This window comes from Eurypyga helias, unplaced genomic scaffold, assembly GCF_000690775.1.
Source record: "Eurypyga helias isolate BGI_N326 unplaced genomic scaffold, ASM69077v1 scaffold34838, whole genome shotgun sequence".
In the NCBI taxonomy this organism is placed as follows: Eukaryota; Metazoa; Chordata; class Aves; order Eurypygiformes; family Eurypygidae; genus Eurypyga; species Eurypyga helias.
The window spans coordinates 1-15,684 of NW_010265753.1; the positions used below are offsets into that span (position 1 = coordinate 1).

General features: G+C 53.4%; 1 protein-coding gene across 1 annotated transcript; it reads left to right on the forward strand.

The window, feature by feature from the left end:
- Positions 1-183: 183 nt before the first annotated feature.
- Positions 184-14,091, forward strand: LOC104505650 (T-complex protein 11 X-linked protein 2-like; the record flags this gene model as incomplete). Its single annotated transcript, XM_010156845.1, is given in 14 exon segments — positions 184-341; positions 969-1,091; positions 1,814-2,034; positions 2,429-2,461; positions 2,463-2,557; positions 3,535-3,628; positions 3,630-3,738; positions 4,035-4,203; positions 4,771-4,938; positions 6,505-6,552; positions 6,555-6,755; positions 7,638-7,729; positions 9,099-9,247; positions 14,004-14,091. Coding segments are annotated over 14 exon segments (1,748 nt in total), but the record flags the coding sequence as incomplete, so codon positions are not given.
- Between the last annotated feature and the right edge of the window lie 1,593 nt (positions 14,092-15,684).

Genomic DNA, 15,684 nt, shown 5'->3' on the forward strand with positions numbered 1-15,684 from the left:
GGGGGGGAGGGAGGTCCCTTCGCTCCCACGGAAAGTGAGGTTTGATGTCCCTAACCCAAACCTGCACGTTGTCATTTTGCCACTTAAAAAGCTGTCCGGGAATTCTTTCAAACCTCCTTCTCTCGGGAAACTCCGGTCTTCATTCATTCCCACTCCGCTTTTCCACAGCCAGCCCTCGGTGAGCTCTCTCCGTGAGCCATCTCCAGCAGCTGACGGATGACAATTCCAAACTGACCATTGCCCACGAAATTCTCAGCGGTGACTTCAAGCTGCAGGCGGCCAGCCTCTCCCCAGACGGGCACGTGTGCGTCCGGGCTCGGCTCCGTCACCTCACAGCAGCCGTGAGAGCGTGGGAAGGAGGTGGGTTTGGATCCGACTGTAGAAGCAACAAGAAAATCAGATAGCTCCTGAAATTAAAAAAAAAAACCCAAACCCACACCGTTGGCACTGGTTTTATTTATCCGTTGCTTCATGATTTAGTAAGAAGTTCTCAAATACGTCTCAGATATGACTCACTAACGCTGAAAGATTCGACATGAACAAAGCGGACTTGTCGGTGAAGATCCCCTCCGAGGTGCCTACGTTTTAGTTAAAGATCTGTTTAAGTGACTGGCATCCTCTCGTTGCAAAAACAAGCACTAGCGAGAAAAACATTCTCTGTTGATCTTCTCTGAGGGCTTGGAGAGTTTCCCTGGAAAATGCCATGCTCCTCTTACGCCTCAGTTAAGACAGGTTAAGTGCTGCATGTTAGGAACAGGGTTGACAAGAAGGAGTTCTACTTTAGAAAATGTAGGATGAGAGAGATTTCCATGGGATAGAGAAAGGTGAGGCGCGTGGCTGCCAGATAGGAGTAAAGACTAAGAAAAGAGAACGTCCAAAGACGTGAACTGCAATGAAAGCCGAGAGGAACTGAGGGGTTGTGGGTGTCTGATGTTAATCGAAAACCCCTCCCCGCTCCTCTTTCTTAGCTGGAAACCAGAGTGAAGGAGACATTGCACAAATATCCCTTCTGGGACAGCCTGGAGGAACAGCTCTCTGCTAGTTCCCTGGACTGCGCTCGGGCAATCCAGCTGCTGCAGGAGGTAAAAGAGGTGAGTGAGCTGTTCCTGAACCAGGGAAGGTGGTTACATTAGACTTGGTCTTCTCTGAATCATCACCTCTTCCCTCACATCCAATATTCCTATGGAATGTGCATGAAGGAGAGGAGAAGATAGGCTCCTGTTAGTTTATAGGGAGACACAAATTACACAACTGCATCTTCTAAAATCTGTCTGAGAAGGAAACTCGTTCTCTGGTCCCAGGTCTTCAAAACACATACCCTACCGAAAGGATGGAAAGCCTCTGTTGGAGCAGTTGGCTGTCGCAACAGCCGTAGGCCATTCCCAGTGTAGCGTCTGCCGAACAAAAACTGCCATTCTCTGTACACAGACACCTCCTCAGGTACACGAGGACCTGTATCTATTTTTTTTTAATGTATTTAATGTATTTAATTGTACAGGGTAGTAAGAACACGGTTAGACACATGTTCTTAGCAGGGCATGAAGTTGTGTACAGTTTGCTCTTTGGGTCTATGCTCCCCTTAACTCCCTTTTTTCATGCCTGACCATGTTTTGCAAGATGTGAAACAGTAACCAGACATCCTGAAGTGAGTCATTAGAGACAAGCACTCCCTTAAAGCGATTGTGTGTCCCAGAATTTGTGTACTGAGCAGTTAGTTTAGTCTCAATCTTAAGCCAACCTAAATTCCCATTGAGCAACTCTGAAGAACTGTCAAGTTCCCGGGCCAAAAAGAGACCGCTGCTGCTTTGGGCAGGCTCTGCTGGCGTTGCTGCTGCCACGGCACAACCAGCTGCGAACCCAGATTGAGGAGGTCTTGGACACGGAGTTGATGAGCCAGGAGGCGGAGCACGGGGCTCTGGATATCCTCCGTCTCGCCACCTACATCCTCGGCACGATGGCAAGGCCGCGCGTGCCCGTTCGGGGTGAGGAAGTACGAGGGTTGCGAAGCCTCGCAGACCCAGCTCGACTTCTCAGGTGGGTGATGCTGACTCTGCCTTGGTCTACACACACCGGCGAAACCTTCAATCAGGAAACGCTGGGTTAAGAGGAAACTGCCTTGGAATTGCAGCCCCACGACCCTTGCGTGCATTCTGGGCTTTGACATCCCAATTTTTTTTTTTTCCAATGTAGACATATTCCTGTTGCCCAGCTGCAACATATACAGTATGAGAGTCTTTAGTGAAGTAGATCTGGTTTATCTGGGAATTTTTAGGGCCCACTCCACTTAGACTGAACAACATTTTGTGAGAAAATGGAACCGAGTTGGAGGATCTGAATTCCCCTTTCTCAGCATCCCCTTTCTGAAACGACCCCCATTTACAGCACTTCCTGCAGTATTAAACCTTCAATTCACTGTGTCTCATCCCAGGGAGATTTTCCGGGTGTCGGGCCTGATGAAAATGGAATTTTACCGTCCAGAGCCTCCGCACTCACTGGCAAGACCACACCGTCCAGTATGAGCAGAAGAAATTCCAGGATCTCTTGGATAAGCTGCCCAGTGAGTCAGTGGGGAAGGGAGAGGAGAACTGCTACTTCTACAGGAGCTGTTAAAGCTCTGAAAGGCAACTTTCCGTATTCCAAAGGGGATGATTCCACCATGCGCTCAGCAGCGTGAGGGAAATGCCTCTAATGCTGGAGGACTCGTGGGTGCCTTCTCGAGGCTCTTGGCTGACGTACCATGCAGAGGAGTCGCTCAGCGTGCCTCGCTCTGTGCGCACGTAAGACAGAGCTAAGAGCCTTCTCGTGAGGGACTCTAAGTTCTCACGAGTTTGAAGTGTTTTGGGATCCTCAGAGGGATGAGCAAAACGTTGTGAGGAGGCGTATTTGAAGAGGAAAACCTGCCTTTGATGTAGACATCTCTTCTGCGAGGATGCAGAATTCTGGCGGCCTCCCTCCTCCATCAGACTCCATCAAGGAGTCGTTACAAGGGCCTGTAGTGACAGGACAAGGGGTCACGGGTTTAAATTGAAAGTGGGGAGGTTTAGATTGGATATCAGGAAGGAATTCTTCCCACAGAGGGTGGGGAGGCACTGGGACAGGTTGCCCAGAGAAGCTGTGGATGCCCCATCCCTGGAAGTGTCCAAGGCCAGGCTGGATGAGGCTTGGAGCAACCTGGTCTAGTGGAAGGTGTCCCTGCCCATGGCAGGGGGGTTGGAACTAGATGGTCTTTAAGGTCATTTCCAACCCAAACCATTCTATGATTCCCTCAAAGGTGCTTCTGGGAGCCTGAAACCCGCTGTGAAATGCAGTGTTCTCTGGAGAGCAGTCGCAGTGGCCTAACCCTGTGCCCTGGCAACAGGACATTAATATTGCAGGTTGGTGCTGCCCTAAGACATTCCCCACCGTTCCAAGAGCCAGCACGATGCCTTCACCTTCCAAACCCACATCCCCTTCACCCTGCGGTGTAGCACGGCGCCGCCGTAGCCTGACCGGTCTGCCGACCAGCACACACCCCTCTCTGTCACCCCACTGCAGGTAGCCTGGACGGCACACGAGAGCGGCTGTGCAGAGCAGCAGCAGAAGTGCCCGCGTCCCAGGCGCCGGCCCAGCCGGGCCGGCAGGCAGTGCCTGGCCGGGGCTGTCGGTGGTGGCAGCACGGTGCCAAGCCTCAGGGCCGTGCTAAATCGAGGATACATGAATCTGCTCTGCTGGGAGCCTCGGCAAAAGGAACACCCTGAGGTAGGAGAAGTGCTTGGATACCTTTACAGCTTTTCCATAAAGATACACAGAATGAACAAGCGTACCAATTCTGCATGTTCTATAGAAAGAACCGGCCAGGCTCTGCCCCCGCGACACCATGAATCATTATGGTTTTTCCCTACGTGAAGCAAATTGTATTTCTCACAAAACTAAACCTCCCTGCTGCCAAGCAGCTGCTTTCCTCTCAGTTTCACGGCGAGGTGACAGCCCTGCTCCACGGCTGGGTTACCACAGCTGTTTCTACACCCGCAGCCCGATTTGGTTTCTGTCCACAGATGCTGTTTATGGATCGGGCCCGGCTGCAGGAAGTACAGGCGCAGCTCAAGCAGCTTGACGTCCTGCCCATCACCAGTGGCACATGTGGAAGCACCTTGCGTGGCTCACCTGGGTTTGTAGCTAGGCTGAAACAGGTAACAAAGGTCCTCTTGGAAGGGCTGTCTTGTACCAGGGGGGTTACTTGGAGTTTTCTTTTCCAGGAGAAGAGTCAGTATGCAGGCACTGGTTGGTTGTGGGATGAGCAGTAGGAACCTCTCCTGGAAGAGGATCTGAGATCCAAATAGCAGCCAGATCTACTGCAAGGAGTGGGGGAAGCCAGGCAGCACTTTTAGCTGGGATTTAACTCTCTAGAGCACTATTTCCCTCTTGATTAGAGGGGAGAATTAATAATGCTGATCACTGCTTCCTGAGTCAACCTGAACTTTAACCTGTATTTAAATGTCTGGATTTCTCGCTCTCGTTTTACATAATGAAAATGTCCTACTTCTTGGCAAGCTGGAAATCTTTCCTGGTAAATACTGTATGAGTGACTGCCCAAACAGCCTAGCAGCTTGCCCAAGAGCCAGGAAGGGAAGCCTAGTTCACAGAGCTCTGGCTGGATGCTTGTTGTCCTGTGCTAGCTGGCTGTGATGACATGCTGGACACGTGGAGAGAATTCCCTCCTTGCCTGGTGCCTGCAGGACCCTTCCCCAGCCCCTGTGGGTTGTGGTCGCAGTGCGTGTACCTTTGTGTGGTTTAGGTATGAAGACGCTTTAGAAGACATCAGCGACCAGGTGCTCCGGGAAGTCAGCAGGACTCTCTCCCAGCTGGGTCACCCTGCTTTTACCCCTGCCAAGTGTGCTTCCCTGAAAGGCCAGATAAAAAGCATCACGGACACAACGCAGTCCGGCGTATCATCGGTGAGTCTCTGGGCTTAGGTCTAACTCGGCCTTGAAGCCACTCCGCTCTCCTAGGCCACAACTCGGGTTTAGGCCGCCGACCCTGTTGCGTGCAGGACAGGCCTAGGATCGGCACTCGCAAAGCGCAGCGCTGCTGCGTGAGGGTGGGAGCGGCGTTCGCTCTCTGCCCCTCCCTCCCCAGAGTCTGCACAAGAGAAGGGTGAGGGAAACCAGGTTTAGAAACTGCCTTGATTTTCCTATTCCACCCCAAAACACTCCCAAACAGCAATTGCTTTGAAAAATCTCTTAATCCCTTGCTAAAAGCTAAACAGGCCCCAAGCACAAGGCCTGTTCCTAGGGAGTGTCGCAATCGTCAGGCTACGATGTAGAGCGGGAGCTTAACCACTGGCTGTCGTGAAGCACCACGCTAAGATCTTTAAATAATATTTATCCCTGGCGAGCGCACTGCTTGGTGTTCAGCTGACCAGCTGCCCCACAATGCCGCTCCATCAAAATATTTATCCAAATGGTTGGGAGAAGAGCTGGTTATTTTGACCTTTTAGTAGTACTCTGAACGCTAACTCCGCGTCGGATCGCAGTGCCACGGGCAGCTCCAGGAAAGATTATTTCCATGTGGAAGACTAGCTTTTATCAGCTATGAAAATAAGGTGAGGCTCTTCCTGCCCACCGCTTCAGCTAGTTAAGTATCCTTCCCGGCCTGTGTGGACTCCACCACACTGTTTATTTGGGTTTATTCCTTCCGTGTCAGAGCAGGCTGGTTTGTTTTGATGTAATTCCGGAGGCTGAGTTAATAGCCTGACCCAAACCTCCGCAAACTGTAGGCTGGGCAGTGTGTGAGGGCAGTGCTCACCGATGGGGTGGCATTAGAAGCTGCAGAACTAGACAGGCTTCCCCCTTTGGTGTCTGAAAATCAAACCCGCGTTTTGCCTGCACTCTTGGCCTCTATCAGCGTTTGCCGTGCACTCGCTTCGAGTGCAGGAACATCTGAACCAGCCGGGTAGTTGAACCTCAGCTCTGTGTTCCTCCGAGAGGCTTCTTGAATGCTTTCAACCTCCAAATGCTGTGGCAGGCGAGATACATCCCGGGCTCTGAAGTGCTACGTTCCACTCTGCTTCTAAGATGCTTGGCACTTGGATGCGGTACAGAAACTCTCGGAGCGGGTGAAAGAGCTTTACTGCTCCGTGCTGGCGTGAGGTTTGGTGGATTTGACCATTGTTAAGTCCTTCAGCCCAGTTCCCCAGCGACAGCCGTCGTGAGAAGCAGCGACCCGGGACAGAGTGAGAACAAGGCAAGTACACCCGATCCTCGAGGGCTCCCCGTGTGCCACCCGCTTCCACCTCAGTTGCTGTGCTGGATGCTCATCTGCTTGGTATCTGGAAGAAGAATATGTTCATGCACTGTGTCCCCGACTTGGTCTAGAGCGTTCCTTGTCCGCAGCATCCTGCCACGACGCGGCTGTCACCAGATCGGCTCTTGCCGGCGTGAGGAACCTCTGTCTCAAAACCCGCTTTCTGTGCAAAGCTGATATTGTCCATTTATGTCTTTCTTTTCATGCTTTTTCTCCCTACAGAGCAGCGGATTCACTCCTTCCTCAGCCTTTTCATTTCCTCTGATGGACAGACTCTCCAAAAGATTTCCCGAAGGGCCTTGATCCTGTTCAGGAAGAGCTGCTGGATGTTGGGTGCAGGTTTGGAAGCGCGATCCGCCGCAACAGGCAGGTGTTCGGACCGTTCTACTCAGGAATTCGCAGGAAGTTGCTTCTCCCGGACACAGAACCCGACTCGGCTGAAGGGATGGATTCTTTCTCATCATCAGCACCACGTAGCGGGCAGGGTGGACGCACTCTCCATCACACCTCAGCCTGTAAAACATCACCCGGGCAAACGTGCCACGGCCAGCATTGCTACCGGGAAGCGACGTGGCACGTCGGTATCTGAATAAACCTCTCAACTACAAAAAGTTTGGGCTTTTCTTCCCAAAAAAACCCTGCCGCTGTTTGGTGGGGAAGGCAGGAGGAAGTCGGGCTGGTAAAACTGCAGCGCAGCTTAGGGGTTTTGTGTTTAATTCAAGGTGTTAATTCTGCCATGGGCCTGCAACCGACTTTGCTGCAGCGTTAGTCACAGCCCAGGGACGCTGCTGGCGTTTGATAAAGCCACATGGCATTTAAAATCATTAAAACTGCTCCATACGTTTTGGTGTTAGCTTGAAACCCCGACTTACTGCCTGATGAGAAATGGAACATATGGTATAAATTTAGCAACCCCCGGTGTATTGAATATTTTACATCAGCCAGATTTTACTTGACATGAAAACCTGAACTTTAACCTGTATTTAAATGTCTGGATTTCTCGCTCTCGTTTTACATAATGAAAATGTCCTACTTCTTGGCAAGCTGGAAATCTTTCCTGGTAAATACTGTATGAGTGACTGCCCAAACTGCTGGAGTTGGGACACAAAGCGCTCACTGCCGTGCCGCAGAGCTGTGATTTTAGGGTTTACCAGTAGTAAATTAGGGTCCTGACAGTCCCCAGGGGGACAATCCCTGTGCATTAGCGGGGGCAACAAGGAGCTTTTCTTGCCATCACGTGGCAAAGATAAACAAGGCGGTCGGAGCCCGTTCTGCCTTTAACAGAACCTGTGGGGGTGTTTTTACACATAGCCGGTGTCAGCAATATCCGATATTTGGGGTCGTTCTGACTGCAGAAAGGGCAGCTGCGACCTACGCGCAGCCAGCGCTGCCCATCCACCGCCCGACCTTCTCTCGCTCCTGGGATTTGCGGAGCGGAGAAGTGCAGGTACGGTGCCGGACCGGATCATAGAATCATAGAATCGCTGGGTTGGAAAAGACCTCAGAGATCATCCAGTCCAACCGTATCTGTCCGCCACTAAACCATCTCTCTCAGCACCTCATCCACCCGTCTCTTAAACACATCCAGGGATGGTGACTCCACCCCCTGCCTGGGCAGCCTGTTCCAGTGTGTGATAACCCTTTCGGTGAAGAACTTCTTCCTTACATCCAATCTAAACCTCCCCTGGCGCGGCTTGAGTCCATTCCCCCTCGTCCGATCATCTGTCATTAGGGAGAAGAGACCAACACCCACTTCTCCACAACCTCCTTTCCGGGAGGTGTAGGCAGTGATCAGGTCTCCTCTCAGCCTCCTCTTCTCCAGGCTAAACAAGCCCAGTTCCCTCAGTCGCTCCTCATCAGACATATTCTCCAGACCCTTCACCAGTTTTGTGGCCCTTCTCTGGACACGCTCCAGGACCTCAATGTCTTTCTTGTAGTGAGGGGCCCAAAACTGAACACAGCACTCGAGGTGTGGCCTCACCAAAGCCACTCGCCCTCACCCCTTTTCCCTTCCCGTCGCAGGTCGGGTCTCTTGGACGAGGGCCGACAGCGCTTTAACACAGGTGAGCAGGAGGCTTCGCGCCAGCACTGAGGTCACAGCCACCACGGGGCGAAGGCGTGTCTAAGCCTGTTTATTAATTCGGTCTGGTCTAAGTTGTACAGTTATGAAAACAACAAAACGACTGCTGGAAGCCCAGGAATATTTACAATCTCGCCTTGTTGTAGTGAGGTCAGTCTATGTTGTTGCACAGATTGGTTATGTTTGGTACCACAAGATGTTTAAAATTCAGACAAATTTGAACAGATTAACAATTGTATATACAGGAAATAAAAGGAAATTCAAGTATCAAAATACAGACAGATTAAATAACATTTGTATTACAAATCAGGCCCACCGCCGTACATCACAATTAGCAAAAATCTACATTGCAAACTGAACTCGACTGTCCTCTGCCCTGTTAGGGAATCTCAGGTTATGCTTCCACGGGTAAGAAAAATCTTTGAGCTGGATCAACTTTGCAAGAGCAGCACAGTTACTTCCTTTTGACACAAAAAAAAAAAACCCAAACCCCAAACAAAATGCAGGAAGTGATGCCAAGAGGAGACCTCAAAGGGAGGCTTTTTGCCAGAAGACAGCGTTGCGAACGCCGTGCTTGCTCGGAGCGCGTGGGGATGATGCGAGCAGGGCAAAACTGCCGCTCGGACCTTCTGAGGTGGGGTGGAAGGAGCATTAAAGCGATCGAACCCGCGTCGGCCGCAGACAGAACCGGCCGTGTTCGGAGGGACTGTTTGGCATCTGGTCTGCGTCTCGGCAGGCGGGTGGAGGTACGGACGTTGGGTCAGAGGTGCGCCCCGAAGGGGCCGTGCCTCCGCCCGGCGAGGGGGACAGGCACGTACCCCACGAGATAATTGCCTCCGAAAAGAACAAGCCCAAAGCAAGTTCAGAGACAGCTGAACAGCCAAGGTTAGGTGGTGGGGCTTTTTTAAAATAAAAAGGATAAAGCAGCTTCAGTTGGACATAAAAAATCATCCCCTCCTATACAGACATAATTCCGTGTCTCAGTTTACCTGTCTTGAGTTCTTGGCCTGGACTCACCGTGCGCAGAGGGAGGTCTGTAAAACACACTCTGTTCTTGAAAAGGGGACCGAGGCCCAGGGCAGCACCACCTTTTCCCAGGCAGGTAATACAGCAGATGCTTTGTGATTCCAAGTCCTGTTCAGCACCAGAAATTGAGGGCACTTTCCTCCAGATAGCACAAAACCCTGCAGGGAGGATGGGCTGGCGGATTACTGGGAGCCGGTGATTGGCATGGCCCAGGCTCGGTCTCCAGCTTGCAAGTACCTTGAGAAAACCCATCGAAAGAAAAGGGGAGATGCACTGCTGAAACAACTGCTTTGTCTGCGAAGTGAGAGGATCTGGCTAAAGAACTGTTGGATCACTAAAGACAACCAGAGGATTACACGCGGCACTGGAAAGGACCACCGGGGTCACCAGGCCCCTGGAGATGGGAGTCTTCATCACCACTTCACCTCCAAGCCGACCTTCAACAAAGCTCATGCATCCAACAAAGAAAGGCATCCCTCCTCCCAAGCAGAGGTTCAATTTGCAATCTCTCCAAAAAAGACTTGTTGCCAACACACCAAATATTTACACTTAACACCAGTTATGAACTGCAACATATGCATAACAAGGAATGTTAGGTTTCCTAAATTCATCAACTTAAAAAAACCTCTCCTCTTCTCCATCCCCCCGCCCCCCGATCATTTCCAGGTCTATGCCCTTGGGATTATGGTTCACTTCCATCCCAGCCTCGCTGGCTGGAGACTAAATGGAATCCTGACAGCAGCAACCGGAGCTAAAGAGAAATTCCCCGGGCACATCGCTAGCAAAGCAGCAGGGTACCACGTCCCCAGCCACGACACGGCCTGTCGGGAGCAGAACAGACGTGCCGCACTACATTTCCGCGTCCGAAGAATTAAAATCTCAGCTGTTTTAACGTCTTCTCCCTCGAGGGGAAGAGTGCTGTGAAAGCACGCGTCGCTCACGGCCAAAACTACTGTTAAATATTCGGGTAATCCGAAAGAAAAGTAAGCACGCAGCACCTTGGGGTGGTGGTGTTTGGGGATGGCAGACATCATCCCATCAGGCTGATAGGATTCCTCCTCCGGACCGTGTCAGTGCAATGCCCACAGTTTACCTCCTCTCAGTCTGTTCGTCTTCTGAAACCGCACTAATTAAATAATGAGCTAGTATCAAAAAAGTGCTAAATCACAAGTGAATATGCTTTAAAAAACAAAACCCCAACCAACCCAACCCGCCGGAGCGTGAACTGCATTTCAAAACAAGGCCGGAGGAAGGCGGCGTCTCCAGGCGTTCGGTGCGGAAAGGGGAAGAAATGGTGTCCTGGCCATAGAAACGTCCGGTATCGGAACGCGACCGCTCCCTGCAGGGGAAGCGGGCTTTGTACCATCCGTCCCGCTTGGCCGCAGCCATGCCGGGGTGACAGATCCTCTGCGGACTCTTCTCCTTATTTCCATGTGCTACACACCCCCGGAGCAGCTCTGAAACCAGACTTACCCTGCCAGGCTCCTCACACTGGAGGAAGTTATTTCCAAGAATTGAGTGTTCTCTGCTGTTCACCCGGAACCGAAGCAACTTTACGTACCGTTAGGGACGCGCACACCGCTCCCACCAAGACTTTCGATTGTGCTCCTTGCCGGACTGCGTGGATTCTCAGGAAATAAGGAGATAAACGCATTTTTTTCCTCAAAAAAACCTGCAGCGCTACATTGAAACCATGAACTGGGTTTGCCCTGTATCATTTCGCATGTTTAAAAAAAGAAACGGGTCGAAAGACGTTTGTCTCAAACTCGGAAAAGGTGACATCGCCCTCGGAAGTCTCAACTTTGCTCTGCCAGGAATGGAGAGAGCCGCTTCCTCAGCTGGTGGCTGGGATCCCTTTCCCCCCTCTGCTTTGGGAGCCCTCACCGAGCAGCCATGCACCCACTCCGAGGCAGACACCAGTGCCAGATGGAGATGATCTTCGTGTCGGCACGCCACTGCTTCTTAGGTCTCTGCCCCGTTCCTACATTGCCGTGGTAGGAGCCAGCTGCCCGCAGATCAGCTTGTCAAACAGAAAGGAAGATAATGGAATGAATGATTTCCGAGTCATACAAAAAAAAACCCACGGGCTGGGAAAGAGGAGGCGTACGGCCAGGAGATGAGACACAACCGGGAGGGTTACGGACACGCAGCGGAAGCTCTGTAGTTCAGGCAGGGCTGGTCCCAGCTGGCTCTGGACGGTCACCCTGAGCAAGGCACGTGCGCTAGTGCCCGGCGGTTAGGAGGTGCTGAGGAACCTGCCCTCCCCAGCTGAAAGGAGGGGGAGACGCAAGACCCTCTGAAGTCAGGCGCAGGGAACTGCGTGGTCCATGCTTACGCACAGAAACTGCGCTACCATCGCTACCATCGGTTCAGGTTCTCTTTGAGGCAGACAGAAACCCTCAGGGCGTTCTTACGGGTTGGGAAGAGGCTGATCAAATCCTCAGCAACGTTCTGCCGGCCGTAAGGCTCTGCTCACGGGGCGGCACTGCAGCACTTTGGGCAGCTGCTGTGTGAGCTCTGCTTCGGGGCTCTTCGGGCAGAGGAGCGCCGGCTCTGTGTTAAGGGGCTCCACAACATACGAAATATATGTACTAGACCAGGCTTTCCTTTTTTTTTTGTTTTTCCTGCTTTAGGACAATTCTTTTAGTCCTCTCGCTGGGTTCGTACTGGCCTGGCCCTTATTTTGAAGTCAGTTTGCTGCTCAGCGCCATTCAGTCACAAATGACTTGGGGGATCAAACTTATTCCTGAGAAAGAGCTAAATAAAGATTTTGAAACATCAGATTTCGCCGCAGGTCTGGGGAAACAGAAACTTTGAGGCAACAGCTCTAAAACCCCAGCAAAACTGGGAGAAGCTGCTTCTAGCCCCAAATACCAGGTCAAATAACCCAGGGCTGTTGTTCCCACAGGCTCTCAGAACTGGGCTGCGAGGGAATTTTTTCCCAGGATGCAAAACCCACGGTGGGCTTAGACACATCAAGGTGCACATCACCAAGAGCTTTGTGCAGCCCTTCTCCCGCTGCTCCATCTGCTCAGCCCTCTCCCTGGGAAAGGCGCAACAGCCGCTGCCTGCCAGGAGCTGGTCGGGGTCCAAGGCCTGTGCGAGGGGCTGGGAGAGCGAGGCCGAGCGCCGGGGGTTTGCTGCCACGGTGTGGAAGTCACAGCAGCTTTCGTTAAAGGGTCTTAAAAGCTCTGCGAACGGAGCGAGCCTCTCATCCCCCGAGAGGTAGGTAAGCAGGTCCCCATCCCGGCCATGGAGGGGGCAAAGAGAGGCGAAGTCGCCTGGCCGCAGAGCACGTCAGGGAGAAGCAGCACCGGGGCGGCAGTCCTGCCTCCCAGCGCTGTTACTCACCAGGTCGTACTCCTCCTCGGTTTCACCTCAGCGAGCTTTGCGAAGGCAAGCAAAGGAACAGGGTCGGGCCACCGAGGGCTCGCTGGGGCTTTCCCAGCGTCCCACGCTGCCGCACGGCATTCCCAGACCTGCCCCAGTCTGTACCAATGCCTGGCCATCTCAGTGATTCCCTGTCATATTCGGGAATTGAGTCTGCTTCTGCTGATACACACAAAAACGGGGACGTTTTCCCAGAGGAAAAACGTACACTTGAGAAAGAGCCAGGAAGGGCAGAGGCGCCCATGGCAGGGCCGTCTCCAGGCGAAATCCTCACTCCATGGAAACGACAGATGTTTCAAGATCCCTATAGCCCTCCTCGTGCAAGGGTTGGTAGACTGGAAACGCGCTTTGGGATCGGCAGCAGACTGACTTCAATCACGCTTCTCCCTTCGGCAAAGTCTGACTGCAGCGAGCCTGAGCGCAGCAGAGCTCCGTCTGCTGTACCAGACCTCTCAAGTGCCCAGCTCCTCTCAACCACCCTCCCCAGCACGGGGCTAGCAACGTGTGCCCTCAAAAGCTTCACCTCTTTACGGTCTGCCAAGTGAGAGCTACGCCCATGGCTCACGAGGAGCTTGGGGAGTGTAAACAGAAGAAAAAAAAAGTCCTACCAGGGACTGAAACGCGACCAAAACCGCACCTCATCTCCGAGAGGGGACAGAGCTCACAGTGGGAACGATCACACCCAAACCAGCGCTCCCATCAGAGGAGGGTCTCTGGCTTCGAGGGGAGAGAGCGTGGGCAGGGTCCCCGTGAGGAAATCTAGTGAGCGTGTTATTTGCAGGCAGCATCACAGTGGTTAGTGTCGATTCGACGGCGGGTAAGAGGAGGGGTGAGTTCACTGAACAGTACGCAGCCGTGGCTCGGTCGGGAAGAAGGATCTAGGAGGAGGGAGCGCGTGCACCGCAGAGACAAGAGATCTCCATCAGTCCAAGGATAAGAAGGTGAAATAGAAAAAAAAAAAAAAAATAGGCCTGGGGCGTGTCACGTTGCCCCAGGGATTCACAGTGCCAGAGCGAGGGGAAAGACGTGAAAACAGCAGGCGGCTTCCTGGATCCACATCTCGGATTCCCCCAGCCTGCATCCCTCCGGCCCTCCCACCTCCCGGGTATCTAACCGCGCGTTACCCTTGTTTCCGAGTGAGGAGAATTCACAGTGTTCAGCAGTGATCAGGTACAAAAGCCGTTAAAAGTCTACAGTCTCCTAAGCGCTGCTGCCTTCGACGCAGCGCCTGCGCGGGGCTCAGCGCGAGCAGCTGGAGGAGAGGGAGTTTAGAAGAGCAGACAGATCAGATCGCAAAGGCACGGTTAGACTAGGTGGACACGGGGTGTGTTTGCTTTAGAAGATAGTGGTCTCATACTTAGTGCTGAGGGTCCGCTTGGAGTCCTGTTTGGGGTCCACGACCCAGGAGACACTGGCATGAGATTGGGAGTCTTGGTCCGCTTCCGGGGGCTCCAGCTAGAAAAGAAGGAGAGAAAGGGCATGTTAGGTCGCGCGAGCCTCTGGGACAGAACGGGGGAGGGTTCAAGGCACGGAGAGGCTGCTGCCTAATGTGTACGCGTGCGGGGAAGCGGCTCTCACTGGGGAGGCATTTGTGTCCTTCACGGCTAAAACACGTCTAGCCACGTCAGTCAACCCAGCACCCCGGGATGACTTCCTGAGTCAGGCCCGCGAGCCCCCGATACCGTCAGCTTCACTTCAGCTCACGCAGCAGCGCGAAAACCTGAGCGCTCTGAAGACGGCACTATCAAAAACCAAAGGAGAGGCAGAGGGGGAGAGAGGGAGACAGCTCCGGGCAGGTGAGCTCCCGCCTGATTTACTCTCCTGACCAAGCAAGGCTCTTGCATCTTGTCCTCCTAAATCAGGATCCTACAGGAAGCTTAACAACACCAGGAAGAGCAGTTAGTGGGGAGATGCCATTCTCCATCAGCGGGGACGGATGCGAGCGCCTTGTCCCCGAGGTTCATCTGAGCCCACGCCACGGCCCTGGAATGAGCGGGGAGGGAAGGCAGCAGCGAGGCAGGACACGGGACCACAGCGGGAGAGGCGTGAAGCGGGGAGGCAGCCCGGGTCGGTTCGTGATGGGAGATGGCAGGAAGAAGGGTAAAGACCTTGGCTCCGGGACTAACAGACTGCAGCGGCAGGTAGGAGGGGCGGTGTGTTGTACAGGTGTGACAGTAACAACAGCGGGTGTCGGGAGGGAGCGGCACCTGAGCGGGGGGAGCAAGCACAACACAGACAAAAGGAGACATTAAAGGAAGGCAATGGCTTATGTGGCAGTCCTGCTCCTGGATTTGGCTACGGGGGCACTCACGGGCTGCAAACCATTGGATACCCTGTGGCTCTGCGGGGTTTGCACGTGGAAGCTGTCCTGGGCACTTAACCCCCATCCCACCCCGGCTGTTCCCACCTCTGCTTGTCCTCATCCTACCCGGGGGAAGCCCGAACACCGCAGCAGGGCTGCGGGCAGAGCCACGGACACTGCGAGACCAACGGCACCGTGTCCACATGCGGGCTCCCCCACCACGGAGAGGGAGGTTTCTGCGTGCGGCGCCCCAGAGAAACCCCAGCTCAGACCACGCAGATCCTGGCGCGTGCATACGTACTGCGGATTTCCTCATGCCGGCTCGCGGTTTAGGCACCGGTTTGGAAGATTTCGTTTCGATCGTCTCTCCTGCTGCAGCACCCAGAGGCTTCGCCCTCTGGGCTTGGAGGGCGAGCTGGTAGGCGACCTCGAACGCCTGCCCCAGCGTGAGGATGATCTCGTACGTCAGGTTCTTCGGAGAGACCGCAGAAAACAGAGAGCTGTTAGGTGCACACGAGCCGCCTCGCCCCGCGCAGAGTCCTGCGCGCTCCGCTCCGGAGAGGCAGACCTCAGCAGAGCCCATCGCCCTCCCGTGAGCAGGTCG